At 46.1% G+C, this 19,738-nt stretch overlaps 1 protein-coding gene across 1 annotated transcript in view; it reads right to left on the bottom strand.

The window, feature by feature from the left end:
• Positions 1 to 16,382, bottom strand: part of PDCD5 (programmed cell death 5) — a 28,832-nt gene extending 12,450 nt beyond the window's left edge. Inside the window, exons 1-4 of the mRNA XM_029608416.1 lie at positions 16,082 to 16,382; positions 11,507 to 11,550; positions 11,096 to 11,157; positions 5,346 to 5,437 (exon numbers count right to left, since the gene is read on the bottom strand). Of these exons, the coding sequence (XP_029464276.1) occupies positions 5,346 to 5,437; positions 11,096 to 11,157; positions 11,507 to 11,550; positions 16,082 to 16,147 (264 nt within the window). The 5' untranslated portion in view covers positions 16,148 to 16,382. The remainder of the gene's footprint in view (positions 1 to 5,345; positions 5,438 to 11,095; positions 11,158 to 11,506; positions 11,551 to 16,081) is intronic.
• Positions 16,383 to 19,738: the final 3,356 nt, after the last annotated feature.

The raw sequence follows: 19,738 nt of genomic DNA, 5'->3' as shown, positions 1-19,738 counted from the left end.
TCAACATGACACAGCTTGCAATTCCGAAATTCTCCTTACAGAGAAAATGGCTACCAAGAAAAAGATTTGACTCTAAAGGTTAAGGGTGACTCTGCGGATAGGTTCAAATGGGGCCTCACACAAACCCCGAAGAACCAGATTGAGGTTCCAAGGAGGACAAACCCTACTCATAGGTAGGGCACAAATTCATGACTCCTCGAATAAATCTGATCACATCAGGGATGAGAAGACTATACCCATTGGTCTTGAGTCCATCTGCTACACGCTAGGAAAGCCCGTAATGCCTGTACCCCGTTAGCCACACACCAGGACTCAAAGACTTTCCAGACGCAAACATAAGATAAAAAGAGGTGGACTTCTGCCTTGATTGGAGAAGGGTAGTAATTACCATCTCCTGGTACCCTCTCATCCTCAAACACCTCCTCTCAAAAGCCAAGTCGCTAGACAAAAACGATCTGCCTGGTCGGATAATACGGGGTCCTGCCGTAGAAGACAGGGAAGGTGACTGAGCCACAAAGAACCCTCTACCGCGAGGTTTACCAGATCCGAACTACGGCCAGAAAGGTCACTCCGGGGCCACCAGCCCCACCTCCCCCGGATGTCTCTATCTGCCGCAAGACCTTTCCCACCAGTAGCCGGGGGGGAACATCTAGAAGAACTCCCCGCGGCCAAGGTAACCCCAAAGCGTCTATGCCCTCGGCTATGTACTCCCTTCGTCTGCTGAAAAAACGAGGAGCCTTCGATTTGTGGCTCGTCGCCATCAGATTGACATGAGGGCGGCCCCATTTCTTGCAAATGAACCGTATTGCCCTTTTGAGAGCTCTAACAGGATCTAGAAAAGCATGACTGAGAAAATCCGCTTGGACATTTTCAATTCCTGCGATATGCGATGCCATTATTTGAACCAGGTGCTGTTCCACCCAAAAGGATCAGCTCCTGAACCTCCAGAGCTACTGAATGGCTCTTGGTGCCCCCTTCTGTTGATGTAAGCTACTGCCATCTAAAAGAACTCACACTGAACACCCTTGAACCAAAGGCTGAAAAGCAAACAAAGCCTCACACCAGCTTCCTGCTCCTAATACTGAAGAGAGCTGTCCAGCTCAATTCGGCAAATTAATAAAAGGTTTTAATTATGTTGGCAATTTTAAATTTTAATTTTTTGATCATTATTTTAGTGAGTAAACATTTTTTATATGAATTACGAGATCTGTGTAGAGGAGTTTTATTTCTTTTGTTATACTAATGGCAGTTTTGAATTAACTATACTTTAGTTTCCTTTTATGCACATTGAGATGATGCAAGTTTGTTCAATTTATAATTAGACATTACAATTAATTGGGCATTTTAAAGGTTTAAATAATCTACTAACCATATGTGCATTTTTTGTAGACTCATTTCCCATCGCCCACTATTAGAAATTTGATTTTTGATGTTTCAACATCAATCAAAAATTTATTCGAGACCCATGATTGTTTAAGGTAAAGATGAATAATATCAATGGTCATATATTTTATATTTTTCAAATTGTTTAAACAAGCAGTACATCTACACTATTTTTATTAAACTGCATGTCACCATTTTATATGAAAAATGATTGAGTTTGATAATGCTTCTGTATGGCAATTGTATGCTTTTAATTTACTGATTATATTTTTTGTATGATTTATTTATAGCCCCCAAGGCAGCAGCTGTGAAAGCTGCGAAGCTCGGCCTGAGTCGGCCACGGTTGTCTTGGCCATGCGGGTGCAATTAGAATTAGTTGAGCTGCTTCCTGCATGCAATTCTGTATTGTTCTGGTTATGCATATAGCAGTTTCTCCGTTCAAGGAATGAGAAAGGCGTCTTGGGCAGTCCTTTTTGGGCTAGGCCATATTAAACAGAATAGAGTGACTTTCTTGTTGAATTTTGTGGCGAAGAGGTTGATGGTTGGAATTTCCCATTTTGCAAAAATGCTTTGCGTCACCTGCCAATTGAGCGACCATTCATGCGGGTGAAATATTCGACTTCGTTTGTCCGCTCGAGTATTAGCAACCCCGGGCAGGTATGGTGCCTGTAGCTGAATTGAATGACGGGCTACCCATTTAGAATGATGATCGCTTCCTTGCACAGGTTCCATGAACCGGACCCTCCTTGTTTGTTTGTATAGAACATGGCTAGCTGATTGTTGGTGTAGACCATGATTCGTCTCTCCTAGAGGTGAGTGACAAAGGTTCGTAACGCGTATCGTATTGCTCTGAGTTCCAGTAGATTGATCTGGAAATGTTGTTCCCGTAAAAACCACAGGCCTTGTGTCTGTAGTTGATCAAGGTGTGCTCCCCAACCCTTGCGAGAGGCGTCTGTGGCGAGTACTGCATTGTGTGGGAACAGGTTGAATGGGACTGCTTTGATGAGCATTGTCTTGTTCAACCACCAGTCTATGACCTTTGTCATTTCGTGGGTTAAGGATAACTTCCAAGTTAACGGTTGATAGTGTTTCCATTGCCGTTTTAGACCCCACTGTAGACGGCGCATATGTAGCCTGATTCGTGGTATGGTATGAACAGCTGCAGCCATGTGGCCCAATACTGTCAGGACCTGATGTGCTGATGGTAACTGCGTGATTCTCTGTGTTCGTAGGAGACCATATTATGAACTTCCTTTCTTCCGGAAGGAAAGCTCTGTTCCAGGTCGTGTCCAGACGAGCCCCTATGAATTGTATAATTTGCGTAGGGTTGAGATTGGATTTTTTTTGTAGTTGAGAACTAGTCCCAATTTGTTCAAACAAGTGATCGTGTCTTGTAGTTGAGCACGCAGCGTATTGGGGCTGAAGGCTACTATTAGCCAATCATCGAGGCAAGGAAATATTTTGGTACCCCTCTGACGGAGGAATGCTACCACCACTGCCATGCACTTTGTGAATACTCTGGGTGCCACTGAGAGGCCGAAAGGAAGAACCTTGTATTGGTAGTGCTGCCCATTGAATTGGAAAGATAGGTAGTGCCATGAGGACTGATGTATTGGAATTTGCATGTAAGCATCCTTCAGATCTACTGAGCACATCCAATCTTTGGGTTGGAGCAGGGGTAGAATGGATTTGAGGGAGATCATTTTGAATTTCTCCTTGACTAGGTACTTGTGTAACTCTTGGAGATCCAGGATTGGGCGGAGAGCTCCGGATTTCTTGGGAATTAGGAAATATGGAGTAGAAATCCGTATTCCGGGATAAGGGAGAGAGGTGGCAGATTGCTCGCTGACACAGCAGGGATGCTACCTACTCCCAGTTGGGGTTGGTTTGTTTGGACTCCTCTGGTTGATAGATGAGGAAGCCGGGGTATGGTTATGAATTGAAGTTGGTAACCCTGTTGAACTATATCTAGTACCCAACGATCAGTGGTGATTTTCTCCACTCTTGGATTTTGAGGTTATCTTTCCAACTGTTACTGCTTGTGATGGTGGCTTTGTTATCCTTAAAAAGACGGAGGCGTCTTGGAGATAGACGGAGGTGCTGGCCCTGGGGTTGTTGAGCTCTAGGGCATCCTCTCCGATTCTGGGGTTGTTGTTGTGTTCTCTGTGGTGGTTGGTATGCAGATGGTCTATATGAAGCATACAGGTGGTACGCTCGGCGCTGAAACAGCTGTCTTAGAGGTGGAGCAAAATAGCGCTGCAAAAAAGTAAAGTAGGACGGTGGATTTATAAGAGACTGCACAGCTACAGATTGCTCCTTTAGTTGAGCCACTGTTTCTTGGAAGCAGCTGCCAAAGAGGTTATCACCTCTGCAAGGTAAGCTCGCCAAATTATCATGCACGTCTTCTCTAATCGCACTGGCTCGGAGCCAAGCCATCCGACGTGCCGCAATTGCGGAAGCCCATGAGGAAGTTTCAAATGCCTCAGACTGTGCGCAGGAGGTGACGAATCCCCTCCCCTCCATGTCCTGGATGGGTTGAGGAATTGAGGCTGCCGGGTCAGTGGACGGAAGATGTTCCTTTAGCATCTGCAAGCACTCATACAAATACTGAACTATGTAAAATTGGTGGTATTGAATCCTTGTTGATAACATTGCCGCCTGAAATGATCGTTTGGCAAATTCGTCAAGGTAACGATGCTCTTTCGCCGGAGGAGTTGCCAAGTGCAGTCTTGTCTTGTTTGCTCGGTGCATAGCAGATTCCACGACAATGGATGTGTGTGGTAAATGAGGAAGTGTATAGTATGGAGACTACTTCATTTTAAATTTTAGATCCGTCCTCCTTGAGATAGCCAGAATTGTGAATGGGGTCTCCCATGATTTTTCTAAGACTGTGTCCAATACCTTATGTGAGGGAAGAGACCTGCTTCGATACTGGCGGTTGCACGACGCAAGTGGTGTCTGTGCCAGCTCCTTATGCTTCGACGACGGCGCTTTATGCGTCGCTTCAGGACGCTTGTGCTTCAATGAACTGTGAGTCGGCGGTTTTAGCACGGCATGGGTCTTCTCATGCGCTGCTGACCCGGGTTCGATACAGTGCAGCAATGCAGTGATGTCCTGGCGACCACGATCCCTCATTTTTTCGGGGTCTCGATGTTTGTTTGTTTTATGCTTTTCATCACCTCCAGGCCTGGAGGTGGTAGGCTCCAGACGATGCTCTAAGTACCTGTAGAGTTAGCGTTTTTGAAGGCCCTGGGGATGAGTGGGCCTCCAATGGAGGGGCATACGAGCCTCCCATTTCCTGTCTTAAGCCCTGGATTTGTCAGTCCTTTGACGACGGGCCCTCGGGGGACACGCGGCCGCAGTGTTGGCATGTCTCTTTCTAGTGGTCTGGGCCCAGACAACGGTAACATTTGTTATGTCCATCTGTGATGGACACGACTTTCCCACAAGAGCAGGGTTTAAAACCCGATGGTCTCGGCATGTTTTTTTGTTGTTTTTTTTAAATCAAAATCTATTAAACTTTGAAAGTCCTGAGGAGACTGAAGCTCCACGTGCGTTCCTGCGCACGGAAAAAAACAGACTGAGGAGATTCTGGTTTCCTGAGCAGGAACACATGGGCAGTCTTAGAGAGCAAAGCTCTGACACCTACTTTGAAGCTCCGCCTCCTGGGCCTGATTGACAGTTCCCATGACAGCATGGCTAATTCAACCCTGCTATCGACGGGAAACACTTCCCAATCATGTTTCTATTTGTGGTAGGGCTTTTTTCCATTTCTTTAATTTCTTCATTTTTTTTTATTGTGTTTATTCCTGTGCACACTGAGCTCCTGTTCAGTGTGCACAGGAATACCTGGTCATTTTTCCAGCCCTGATCAGGATATCACAATTAGAGTAGAGAGTACTGCACTACAGCTAACAAATTCAGCAGGAGAAAGCGAGAGCACAAAGTCACTTTTTACTTACTTTTCCACTTAGCTGTCCAAATCTTGCCATCTGTATGAGGTAATTCTCTACTGATTTTGACTTTTCTGGTTTCACCAGTGCCAAATTACTCACTATTGGAAAAGAGACAAGACAGAAAGGAAAATTGGTTCTTACCTGCTAATTTTCTTCCCTGTAGTACCACAGATCAGTCCAGACAGTGGGCTGAGCCTCCTGTCCAGCAGATGGAGACAGAGAAAAGCTGAAAGGGTATCCTATATCAGGACAGAGCCTACCCTGCATCTCTTCAGTATAAACGGTATCAAAGCAGATAAGTATAAAGTTAACCCATATAAGATCAAGCAAGCAACAAGTAACTGGTAAATTGAACAATTAAAGAACCGCTCTTAAATAAATATATTCATCTAGTAGATGTTTCAGGTGCCTTAAAGTTCTGATAGGAAGCAGATAAATCCAAGATGCTATGATGAAAACAAGAGGAAAAAACCGAGCAGACGTAGCAACAGTACACGGGCGGGAGTCTGGACTGATCCGTGGTACTATAGGAACGAAAATTAGCAGGTAAGAACCAATTTTCCTTTCCCTGTATGTTCCCGGATAAGTTCAGACAGTGGGATGTACCAAAGCTTCCCTAAACAGGGTGGGATAGAGACAGTCCCGCTCGAAGCACCTGCCTTCCAAAGGAGCCAAAAACTGGCGCCTGCACATCAAAGCGATAATGACGTGCAAAAGAGTGCAGAGACTTCCAAGTAGCCGCCCTGCAAATTTCCTGCGGAGAGACCGACTGACTCTCCACCCAAGTATCAGCTTGGGAACGCAAAGGGTGGGCCTTTAAGCCCTCCGGAACTGTCTGGCCCTGACAGATACATGCCAGTGCAATCGCCTCCTTGAGCCAGCGAGCAATCTTAGCCTTAGAAGCCTTGTTTCCCCTATTCGGGCCACTCCATAAAACAAAGATGATCAGAGACTCGAAACTCATTTGTAACCTGTCAATAGTGCAGGAGTACTCTTAACATCAAGGCGCCATAGGTCACCACCAGGCTTGTAAGAAATGTCCTCAGGAGAAAAAGCAGGGAGCTCCACCGACTGATTGTTGTGAAAGGACAACACCACTTTTGGTAAGAACGACGGTACCGTCTTAAGGGAGACCCCTGAATAAGAAAAACGGAGAAAGGGCTCCCTACAAGACAATACTTGGAGCTCAGACACCCTCCTGGCGGAGCAAATAGAAACATGGAAAACTGTCTTAAGGGTTAGATCCTTAAGCATGGCCCGACTGAGGGGTTCAAAGGGTGCCTCGCAAAGAACTCGAAGCACCAAGTTATGGCTCCACGAGGAACAAGTAGCCCAGACAGGTGGATTTAAATGTTTGGCCCCTTGAGGAAACGAATGACATCCGGATGAGCCGCCACTGCGTAACCATCGATACTGCCTAAGAGGGACCTGAGAGCGGAAACCTGAACCCGTAAGGAGTTGAAAGACAAACCCTTGGAAAGACCATTCTGTAGAAAAGAGAGGACCTGGGATACCAGAGCCTTGCGTGCCGGCACTCAGGACTCAGCATACACATTCTCGAAGACTCTCCAAATCCGGACATAGGCGAGAGAGGTAGAAGGCTTATGGGCCCGCAACAGAGTAGATATACTTACTCTTTGTAATCCTTCTTTCTTAGTCGCCGCTGTTCAAACACCAGGCCACTAGACAAAAGCGATCCACCTGATCGAAAAATACGGGACCCTGATGAAGAAGGCGTGGAAGATGGCCTAGCCAGAGAGGGCCGTCCGTCGCAAGGTTCACCAGGTCCGCATACCACGGCCTGCGGGACCACTCGGGAGCCACGAGAATTACAGGTCCCGGATGAAGCTCTATTCTTCTGAGTACCTTTCCCACCAGAGACCATGGTGGAAACACGTAAAGGAGAACGTCATGAGGTCAGGAAAGAACCAGGGTGTCCACTCCTTCCGAGCAGTGCTCCCTCCTGCGGCTGAAGAATCTGGGGGCTTTGGCATTGCTCAGAGTAGCCATCAGGTCTAGATGGGGGGACCCCACCTGCGGATGATCAGATCCATCGCTCCGGACAGCTCCCACTCTCCTGGGTCTAGCCGCTGACGACTGAGGAAGTCGGCTTGAACATTTTCCTTCCCTGCACTGTGAGAAGCTGCCAGGCACTCCAAGTGACGCTCCGCCCAGGCAAATAGCTTGCTGGCCTCCAGAGCCACCAGGCGACTTCGGGTGCCCCCCTGCCGATTGATATAGGCTACCATGGTGGCATTGTCCGAGAGTACCCGCACCGCCTTGCGACGGATCATAGGGAGAAAGACCTTGAGTGCCAGATGGACTGCTTGGGCCTACAGGCGATTGACATGCCAGCGGGACTGAACTAGGGACCAGGATCCCTGCGTAGACTGAGTTTGACACACCGCTCCCCAACCTGAGAGGATGGCATCCGTAACAATGATCCACTGAGGAGTCTGTAGAGGCATCCCCTTCAGGAGGTGAGCAAGCGAGAGCCACCACTGCATGTCGGCGATGGTAGAACCGGAGAGCGGGAGGAGCATCCGAAACTGTTCAGACACCAGCTTCCAGCGGGACAGCAAAGCTTTCTGTAAAGGACACATATGCGCAAAAGCCCAAGGAACCAGGGTGATAGTGGAGGCCATGGACCCCAGGACCTGAAGGTAGTCCCAGGCCGTGGGGAGCGTCAGAGATAGAAAATTGTGCAGTTGATCCATAAGTTTGAGCGCCCGAGAGTCGGGCAGAATCACCTTGCCAACTCGGGCATTGAAGCGTGCTCCCAGGAATTCCAGAACCTGTGAGGGCTGTAGATTGCTCTTGGAAAAATTGACTATCCACCCAAGGGAGGCTAGGAGAGCCAGGACCCTGTCGACCGCCAGCTTGTAGAGGTACTCAGATTTGGCTCGAATGAGCCAATGGTCCAGGTAAGGATGGACTAGGACTCCGTCCTGGCAAAGAGTGGCCGCCACCACGACCTTGGTAAAAGTGCGCGGGCGGTGGCGAGACCGAACCTGGAAGTGTTGCCCCAAAATGTTGAACCGGAGATATTTCTGATGGTCTTGGTGGATCGGTATGTGCAGGTAAGCCTCAGTCAAGTCGAGCGAAGCCAGATATTCGCCTGAGCGCTGCTATCACCGCCCTCAGGGTCTCCATTCGAAAATGGGGAATCTTGAGGGCCCGGTTGACTCTCTTGAGATCTAAGATTGGAATGAAAGACCCGTCATTTTTGGGCACGACGAATTAGATGGAATACTGGCCAGATCTTTGTTCCCCTGGCGGGACAGGGACTATGGCTCCAAGCTCCTGTAACCTGACAAGAGTCTGGCAGACAAGCTTCCCGCAGGGAGAAATTAGATGGAGGTCTGGGAGATCTCGAGCAAATTCTAAAACGTAACCTTTCTCTATCACCTCAAGGACCCACTACATCTACCAGTTCACCTTTATCCACATTTTATTAACCCCTTCAAAAAAATGAAGATTTGTTAGGCAAGACTTCCCTTGGGTAAATCCATGTTGACTGTGTTCCATTAAACCATTTCTTTCTATATGCTCTATGATTTTGATCTTGAGAATAGTTTCCACTATTTTTCCCGGCACTGAAGTCAGGCTCATCCGCCCCATAAGCCACTCCAGCCGTTCTGCCTGCTCCGTCTCTGCAGACAGAAGGGCCTGGGTGCTGACCAATTGTTGAACCTACCTAAGGCTTGCCCGCTGTATGAAACTGCTGCAGATTGTCGCCAGGACCCCTAAGGCCAAGACTTCAAAGATGCGTTTGAGATAAAGCTTGAGTTTGCGGTCTTGAATATCTTTCAGTGCCGTCGCTCCCACTGGGATGGTGGTGTGCTTGGTGATAGCGGAGACGGAAGCGTCCACCTTGGGAACTTTAAGCATCTCTAGGCATTGATCAGGGAGGGGATAGAGTTTGTCCATCGCCCTACCCACCCGGAGCCCCACCTCAGAAGACTCCCATTCCCAGAGGGTGAAACGGGAACGTACGTGGAGGAGCCCTAAGTCCCCCCCAGGACTGGGCCACGGTAGTTGACAGACGGCATAGCAGAATCCTCAGGCAGCACTTCAATACCCAGCTCGTCCAGAATAAAGGGAATGAGCGGGTCCAGCTCCTCCCTTTGAAATAAGCGGAGAACACGTGGGTCATCACCCTCGAGTGGAGGACCTGGAAGCAGGTCAGAGTCCGGACTGGGATCAGGGATCGCAGCTGGTTGGGGAGGGGGGGGGTTAGTCGGGGCACCACCTGGACCGAGCCCTGCACATCCGGTACGGGAGGGGGCTTTGGAAATCTGGTGAAGGGTCATCCTCTTCCTGCAAACTAGCTAGATATGATTTGTGCATTAAAAGCACAAATTCTGTGGAAAAACGAGGTCTAGATTTCAGGGAAAGGAGGGGGGAGGGGGAGAGGGAGAAGGATCAAAACCCCCCCTCTGGGGCTCTAACTGGGCTTAAATCCAGCGGAGAAATAGTTAAATCCGGCTCACAGACCAGATTCTAAAGAGCCCTGCAGACCAGATTCTAAAGAAAAACCCGCCCCCAAAATGGCTGCTGTTCCCGCGGTTTTCTGAGAGGAAGACAGCCTAGTCACGCGTTTGAGGGGACGAGACAGAGCCGATTTCGTCGCAGCTGCAGAGGGGACCTCCCCTCCGGGTAAACATTCAGAGCAGAGCCCATCGCGGCAGAGCCTAATTGCAGGCTCCCCGCAGGCTAGACAGCAGCTGGAGTGCGGCTTGAAGGTAGATAAACACCATGGGAGAGAGAATCAGCTGAGCCGGGCAGCAGAAGCAGGCGAATGAACCCTGCTGTGCTGCTTTCCGTGCACTAAAAGTGCTGAATTTGCTTGTCTCTTGCCTTCGGGTATTCAGTTCTACGTTTGGTTTTTTTTTCAAACTTTAGTGATGGCAAGAGAATTGAGCGCCCCTGTTAAATACTGTAAGGCAGCAAAGGCAAGGAGAGGGAGTGACTGGACCAACAGTAACGCCCAGCAGACAAGCAGGTCACCAGGAAAGGGGTCCTAGGCTGTATAACAAGGGGCAAGCCCCCCTAGGATCCCACAAGAGCGGGGAGACAGAGCTGTTTCCCTGAAGCAGGAGTTTTGATTTTTTTTTTTTTTATAATTAAGGTAATACTTGCTTGGTCTGATAGACAATAACACAGGAGAAGGAAAAATCTCACAGGTAGAAAGAAATTGAGAGAAGGGAGCCACAGATTCAGCTGCCTGCATCTGCTGGAGACAGAGAAATACTGAAGGGATGCAGGGTAGGCTCTGTCCTGATATAGCATACCCTTTCAGTTTTTCTCTGTCTCCATCTGCTGGACAGGAGACTCAACCCACTGTCTGGACTGATCCGGGTACATACAGGGAACATGCATATTTTTTTTTACATTTTTTCCTACTTGAGTTTCAGACTGAATTGCAGATAAGGTATTTGCTAGGCATATAACTGCCTCATTGGGGATGATTCACTTCTGTGATATGCATGGACTGTTTAAAACTGGAAACTGTACACTAGTCCCAGAGGAAGAGAATCCCTGGCTGCCTACTTCAGCTTTGCATATAAACAAAGCAGAAAGCTTTTCTTCAATAGTTTACACAGCGCAAACAAAAATTACTACATCTCAAAAAAATCTGTTTTACAACAATATCCAAATCACTGGCAACCCCTAATTTTGTACACCGCAATTTAAACAATTATTAAAAAGTTGACTAGACAATGTTTTGACCAAAAGATGTGCATGCCACTTACATCTAGCACGAGCTGCCTGATCCAGAACCTGTGCTAGAATATTGTTTCTCATTTCCGTCTCCCTGCAAAAAGGGGTATAAAAGTTAAGCGTGTGTGTGTGTGTGTGTAATATCGACACTTCCTTTTGAAGCAGCTCAAATAAAACATAATGCAGCAGACAGATAAATCATACATATATCAGCATATACAAAAGCAATCCATATCCAAATATCTGAATTGCACAGAAATCCTCCAAAACACCACCAATAAAAACAAATCACTAGTGCAGCTGAATGGTCTCAGATTAGTACAAGGGCACCGCCACACAAGCATTCTGAAAACAGACCTCGGTTTGCAAGCAAGGGGAAAAGTGCCTGAAAACGAGCAGATGCACCTTGTTCACATTCCTGCCCGGGCATCCCCCATTCCTACCTTTGTTTTGCCGCCTCTTGCTGCGCCTGATCACTAGCGTTCTCCTGGGAAAACAAAGACCAGAAGCTGACATGAATGAAACAAATGAACGGCAGCTGCACGCTCCACTTCTGGAGTTGTGTCTACTCTGTTCTAACTGGGGCAAAACCCTCAGCTAAATTCTGACACTTCCAGTGAAAGATTAATATTAGTGACAACTTTCCACCATCTTTCTATCGTACTAAATTGTTACCTACACAGAGATCCTGTTTGGTAACAAAAGTCACAGAATTCAAAATGACTCATGAGGTCATAAATTGTTTAAAAAAAAAAAAAAGGGGTTTTTTTTTTTTTTTTTATTGTTACTTAGCCTCCAGTGTATGCGGTCTATTAAAATGCAGTTTGATTATTAATATTCTGTTAAACACAATCAAGGAAATATTCCATTAATTCAAGGATGTTTCTCTATGTCCTAATACCAATGGACATAAAAAAAAAAAAAAAGAAAGAGGCTCTAAATTCCTATCCAAAAAAACAAAGATAAGAGCTACAATGCATTCAGAAAGTATTCAGACCCTTCACTATTTCCGTATTTTCTAATTTTACTGCCTTATTCTAAAATGGATAATATGCATTTTTTCCATTCCTCCTCTACACACAATACCTCATAATGACGATGTGAAATCAAGTTTGTAGAAATTTGTGCAAATGAATTAAAAAAACCAAATATCACATTTACATGAGTATTCAGATTCTTAACTGAGTACTCTGTTCAGGCACCTTTTGCAGTGATTACAGCCTCAAGTCATCTTGGTTATGATGCTACAATCTTGACACACCTGGATTTGGGGATTTTCTCCCATTCTTCTCTGCAGATTCTCTCAAGCTCTGTGAGGCTGGGTGGGGAGTGTCTATTCACAGCTATTTTCACGTCTCTCCAGAGATTTTCGATTGGGTTCAACTCTGGGCTACTCAGGGACATTCCAGATTTGTCCTGAAGCCATTCCTGCATTGCACGCCCCAGTCTGAGGTCCAGAGCACTCTGATGCAGGTTTTCATCAAGGACCTCTCTGCTCCATTCATCTTTCCTTTGATCCTGACTAGTCTCCCAAGTTCCTACAGCTGAAAAATATCCCCACAGCAAGATGCTGCCACCATCTTGCTTCACCACAGAGATATTTGCTAGGTGATGAGCAGTGCCTCGTTTCCTCCAGACATGACATTTTGCATTCAGGCCAAAGAGGTCAATCTTGGTTTCATCAGACCAGAGAATCTTGTTTCTCATGCTCTGAGAGTCCTTTAAGTGCTTTTTGGCAAACTCCAAGCGGGCTATCATGTCACTTTTACTGAGGAATGGCTTCCATCCAGCCATTCTACCATAAAGGCCCGATTGGTGGAGTGCTGCAGAAATAGGAGAACCTTCCAGAAGGACAACCATCTCCACAGCGGAACTCTGGAGCTCTGTCAGAGTGATAATCAGGTTCTTGGTCAGCTCCCTAAGGTCCTTAACCCGATTGCTCAGTTTGGGCAGGCGAACTTCTATTTAAGAATGACGGAGGCCACTGTGTTCTTTGGGACCTTCAATGCTGCAGCAATTTATTTGTACCCTTCCTCAGATCTGTGCTTTGAGACAATCCTGTCCTGAGGTCTACAGACAATTCCTTTGAATTCATTACTTTGATTTTGCTCTAACATGCACTGTCAACTGTGGGCCTTTCCAAATCATGTCCAATCAATTGAATTTACCACAGATGGACTCCAAACAAGTTGGAGAAAAAACAGGATGCACCTGAGCTCAACTTTGAGTGTCATAGCAAAGGGTCAGAATACGTATGTAAATGGGATATTTCAGGTTATTTTTTTTTTAATTTGCACAAATTTCTACAAACCTGATTTTGCTTTGCCATCAGGGGGTATTGTGTGTAGATTGAGGAGAAAAAAATGCATATTCATTTTAGAATAAGGCTGTAACGTAACAAAATGTGGAAAAAGTGAAGAAGTCTGAATAATTTATAAATACCCTGTATATTTATCCTTGGACACTTTTCCCCACTCAAAAAGTGTCTTTTTATATTTATTTTTGGGTCAACCATTCTGGAAGAATTGGGCAATCAAGTCTGCCTCACTGTCAGGCCGATACAGTACAGTAAGGGGTAATAGTGCGTTGAAAACACGTGTCCAAACACCCCGCCCCCCCGAAACAAATAGTGCCCGCAACATGCAAATGCATGTTGATGGCCCTATTAGTTATTCCCGCATGATTCAGTAAGTAAAATGTGCAGCCAAGCCGCACATTTTACTTTCAGAAATTAACACCTGCCCAAAGGTAGGCGTTAATTTCTACCGGCACCGGGAAAGTGCACAGAAAAGCATTTCTCTACACCCTCCAACTTAATATCACGGCGATATTAAGTCGGAGGTCCCAAAAGTTAAAAATAATTTAAAAATCAGCCCGTGGATTGAAAACTGGACGCTCAATTTTGCTGGCGTCCGGTTTCCAAACCCGTGGCTGTCAGCGGGCTCGAGAACAGCCGCCGGCAAAATTGAGGATCGGCTGTCAAACTCACTGACAGCCGCCGCTCCTGTCAAAAAAAAGGCGCTAGGGACGCGCTAGTGTCCCGAACGCCTCTTTTTACCGTGGGCCCTAATTTGAATATTTTTTTTTACTGAATCGCACGCACAGGAGAGTGGCCTGTGCGCTCGCCCACTCTCCCACGACTTTTACTGTATCGGCCTGTTTTGGAGGTAATAGCTAATGCTACCACTAGCATAGAATTTCAGCGCAAAGGAACTTAAGAGCATCACAGTAAAGTTTGCACAAAAATAGGTTGATGCAATAACCTGTGCGCTGAAATACAGTGCACAGTTTTAACAAATTAAAATGTGTTTAAACTCCCAATGCAGTAAGCTAATACTGGCGAGGAGCTGAATGGGAGAAAGCATATAGGAACATGTCTCTTGTGGTGAGACTTAAAAAATAAACGCACTGTCAAGTCTCTCTTGTCCTCCCAAGTTCGGGGAAACCTGGTAGCGGATCCAGCATTAGAAACTAACTCTGACCAGGAGTAAAATTTCTAGCATTAAAAAAAAAAAAAATTTGCACTCAGCCCTCTGCATTGGGAGGGAATGCTTAATGCCCTCATTTGCATGGAATTTCTATTTGAGGGGGGCCGAGCTGAGCGAACATTTTTAAACGTACCTTTTGTGCAGGTAAGGCTCCTTCCTGCATCAGAAGTATTATTTACCTGCACAAACAGGCCAAAGCAATAAGACACATGTTACAACGGGCACTTGTTTTGAGCACCCTTTTTCCTAACACACACACAGCAGCATCTCCTGGGCACCTGATGCATTATTTAAATGAGCTGCTGTGGTAAAAAGAATTCACTAGGAAAGAATTGTGTGTCCCTAGTGCTCAAATACATCCAGCACCTCCAATTGCAACAAGCGTTCAATACAAGGGTCTGTTTCAGGTCAATTTTGCACAATATACAGACATAATAGAGAGGGACAAAATCAGCCTGTAGTGTACTGTGCATCAAAAATTATTTTTTACATCAAGAATTTAGACTATGAATCTTTATTCTTAAACACTGCAAACAGAAGATTTAAGAATTGCTACCTATACTAAATAGGAGGAACCTCAGAGGAATGTTGACTGGAGGACTGACTTAACACCACCTCCAAGGCTGGAGTTAAATTTGCAATATTTAACAGTATGGGTTAGGCACCCAGTGATTTTCTGCATTGCAAAGGGGGGCAGGGGTAATAGCTAATAGCCTCATCTGCTTGGAATTCACATGTGATGTGCACTATCAGTTACACATTTGTTTTGGTACCATTTTGGACACACTAATCTCCTTATTGCATCGGGTGCTAGTCTGGCACGTCCAAAACACGCAGAAACCTATGCACTAGGTTCGCGCACTATATCGTATCAGACTCAAAATGTGCTTTTAAGTGTGGGTAAAAGCATGCATTCAGCTGAATGCACTTTATTGCAGCGTCCTGTTTAAATGTATGCAGAACTGCAGCTTAAACTGTGTGCTTTACCAAGCGGACATTACATCTGCCTCATTTGCCATCACTCCACCTTTCTCCCATCCCACTAGAGATGCTAAGTTATCTATTCTAGGGGCAACTTTCTGTTCATATATATTTTTTTTTAAGTTTTGAACTTCCATTTCAAGTAACTGTAACTAAAAGTATCAGGAGAGTGAGAGTGCATTAAAAAAAGAAAAAGAAAAAAAGCAGCTTGGCTTAAAGTCTGCATTCTCCCTTTACCCTCTTCCCAAGAAGTCGTCAGGTTCTATAACTCTCCTCCTTCTCTATGGCCGCTTCCTAGCTCAGGCCCCATTATCTTTCCTAGGCCGGGTCTCTTAGTTCAGGTCCCATTTCTATCTACTCCTTGCTGGAATTTACTACTTCATGCCCGAGTTCCCTTTTTCTTCTCCTTCCTAGAGGCCAGGCCCGGATAATAACTTCTTTTTCTGACCCACCCCTTGCAATGGTTTGAATGAAGCTCATTCCCTCCTGGGGCCCCTACACTTTCCTCAACCCATTCTCTCCCTCCCTGACACGAGGGGCCCCACTTACCCCATGTTTAGCCTGCAGCTCGGACAGCCGCTGCTTCCGGATCGCCTCCAGCTCCTCGTCCGCCATGCTCGTTGCCGGCGGGATTCAAGGCCTCCCGGTCCTTCGCCGCGGCGGGAAGAAGCACCAACGCTGCCCTGTCCCACGCCCGAAGCGGCGGACGCTAGCAAAGGCCGCACACCGTGCTCATCTCCCGCCTTCCCCAGACCTTGCCAATCGAGCTCGCGCAGGACGGCGGCTCGCGCGTGGAATGAGTGATGGAGCCTCACGCGTCGAGGCTCCGCCCACTGTAGCGCGAGGGCGCCTCCCGGGCTTCTTAGCAACGCTGGTACTGCTCTGGCGCTGATTTGTTTCTAAAGCAAGAATGAATGTAGAAAAAGTCAAATTAGTTGAAAGAAAACCAAAACTATGCTTGGGTAGACATGATTCCTTGCATTTGAAAAGGCTAGAAATAAAGAGCAATAAAACAACTTTACACGGCTAGGAAATATTTTGCAAACTTGGGAGCTTTCCGGGATTTGTGGTGACCAGAACACCTACAGGAAAATCAGAGCTGCCAAGTTGCCCAGTTCTAGAAGGGATATTTTTAGGTCTGTCTTGACCAACCCCATCTTGATTCATTCTAGTACATGAGAGCCAACTGTTCAAAATGATTGGAGGTGCTAAACTTAAATTACCCCTCCCTGGACACTGTGAATATTGCTTAATATTGGGGGTGCTGAAGCACCCACAGAGCTGGCACCTATATTCTGATAGCTGGTGGCGATTTCAAAATGTAGGGGCTACAAATCAGTGGTGCTGGTCTTGGGGGCACTCACATTTCCTGTGCCCTCCTTTCTAGAAGAACCCTGAGGGTAATTCATGACAGGTCAAACTTGTGGAAATGTGTGCCACAATAATTGTATACGTCCAGTGATGAGTTTCTGCCAGGTCTTTCCAGGTCACCGACCCGGACGCTTTTAATTGCTTCCTTTCTGCAGCTGAAGTGGAAGGTGGAAGACCCACTGGCCCTAACCTATTCTTTTTTTTTTTTTAAAGCTCTTGAGCTGAAGAAGAAGTGGAATCGGGGGTACCTGTGGTACTGAGTACTGGCATCTCTTTCTTCCACTTGTTTGATTTGCCCTGTGGTCCCTAACCCCCCCCCCCCCCCCCCAAAAAAAAAAACAAAACAAAAAAACCATGCAACCTGCATGTAAGTACCTGCACCTTTTTTTCCAGAAAGATAGCACTGTGTGGAATATTTAGGAGGGAGACAGTGGTGAAATGGTAACATGATTGACCTCAAAATTGGGAGAGTTCTGAATTCTGTGTGTATATTGATTCCATCCATTGCTGTAGTGGTTGACAACTATGACAGTGTTTAAAGTGGAGAATTTAAAGCCAGATTATAGGTGTGAGTTTCTTTATATACTGTAATTTTAAAAAGTTTAGGACATCTGGTCTCCAGCTTGTTTCCATATTTTGAAAAATAATCACCAAAACCCAATTATAAGTTACTAAAGTATATTACATAAGAAATGCCACACTAGGTCAGACCAAAGATCCACAAAACCCAGTATCCTGTTTCCAACAGTAGCCAATCCAGGTCACAAGTACCTGAAAAGTACCCAAACAATTGCATTTGGATTTAATTATTTGACTTTCAGGTACATTAGGTGGTTCTCTGCCTCAGTGGGCTTACAATCAGGCCGATACAGAAAAAGTTGCGGGAGAGCGGGCAAGCGCCCGCTCTCCCGTGCGCGCACAGGCCACTCTTCTGGGCGCGCGATTCAGGAGGGTGGCCTATGCAAATGACTAATAGGGCCATCAACATGCATTTTCATGATGCGGGTGCTATTAGTCTCGGGGGGGGGGGGGGGGGGGGTTGGACGCGCTATTACCCCTTACTGAATAAGGGGTAAAGCTAGCACGTCGAAAACGCGCGTCCAAATGCGGGTTAACATCGGAGCGTACTGTACTGTATCGGCCTGAATGTAAGTTGATATCTGAGGCAATGGAAGGTGAAGTGACTTGCTCAAGGTAACAAGGCACATCAAAGGCAGTGGTGGGATTGGAACCCTAACTGAGCCCACCGCTGCAACCACCAAGTCACTACTTACCGCTAGCACGGTAGCTAAAGCACTGTTTTTTCAGACTCTCCCTTGGGACCCAATGGAAAAAAAATGTCTTCTTGGACCCCATATCAATTCCCAATCCCCATATCTTATTCTCAGCCCCTCCTTTCACTACCTCCACCCCCTCTATTCACTCTCACCCCTTCTCATCCCTCCTTCTCCAGCCCCCTTCTTTGTTCTCACCCCAGTTCCCCAGGCTCCCTTGACTCATTCTTACCACCACCTCGGCCCCCACTGTGCACTCTCCCTCCTCCCAGTAACTCTCTGTGCTATCTCTGATGCCTGCACTGACTCCACATTACGGTCAATCACTTTGCTCTGCTCTGTGCTTCTGCTCCCGTGGTTCTTATCTGTCGTCACAAGAACAGTACAGGAGTATGGAAAATTCTTGAGAGTCAGGTGGATCCCAGAGTCGACAGTGAAAGACTGCGACAGTTTTGCTCCCTCTTCTTCACAACAGCCTGAATGGGTGCAGGGGTGGGACAGGACTATTCTTGACATTTATACAATATTTTTTCATTTCCTTATTATTTTATAGATGGGACAGAGTCATTTTGAGTTTATTATCCTTGTAGGGCTGAGTAGGCAGAGTGGAGATGGAGAGCATCAAATGTTAAATGTTAAAGTATGACTATATTGGGCATGATTTTATGTATATGAACGGGCATTTGAAAATTGTCCCTGTGAGGGAGGGGGCATGTGTGCACAGAAAAGCATGCACACAAGCGATTTTGCAACGTGCCTTTACCCGCATTAGAAAAGATGTACCAGGGTGCAAGAGAGGGAACAATTTTAGATCTAATTCTCAATGGAGCATAGGATTTGGTGAGAGAGGTAACGGTGGTAGGGCCACTTGGCAAAAGAGAACATAATATGACCAAATTTGAATTAATGACTGGGAGGGGGACAGTAAGCAAATCCATGGCTCTCGTGCTAAACTTTCAAAAGGGAAACTTTGATAAAATGAGAAAAATAGTTAGAAAAAAACTGAAAGGAGCAGCTACAAAGGTTAAATAAAAGTGTGCAAGAGGCACAGTGTGCAAGAGGCACATTGTTAAAAAATACCATCCTAGAAGCACAGTCCAGATGTATTCCACACATTAAGAAAGGTGGAAAGAAAGCAAAACGATGACCAGCATAGTTGAAAGGGGAGGTGAAAGAAGCTATTTTAGCCAAAAGATCTTCATTCAAAAATTGGAAGAAAGATCCAACAGAAGAAAATAGGATAATGCATAAGTGTTGGCAAGTTAAATGTAAGACATTGATAAGACAGGCTAAGAGAGAATTTGAAAAGAAGTTGGCCGTAGAGGCAAAAACACACAGTAAAACGTTTTTAAATATATCCGAAGCAGAAAGCCTTTGAGGGAGTCAGTTGGAGCGTTAGATCATCGAGGGGTTAAAGGGGCACTTAGAAAAGTTAAGGCCATTGCGGAAAGATTAAATGATTTCTTTGCTTCGGTATATACTAAAGAGGATGTTGGGGAGATACCCGTACTGGAGAAGGTTTTCATGGGTAATGATTCAGATGGACTGAACCAAATCACGG

This window comes from Rhinatrema bivittatum, chromosome 7 (genome assembly GCF_901001135.1).
Source record: "Rhinatrema bivittatum chromosome 7, aRhiBiv1.1, whole genome shotgun sequence".
NCBI classification, from domain to species: Eukaryota; Metazoa; Chordata; class Amphibia; order Gymnophiona; family Rhinatrematidae; genus Rhinatrema; species Rhinatrema bivittatum.
Note: the sequence above shows the minus strand (reverse complement) of the source record. Positions and strands in the feature narration are given on the sequence as shown.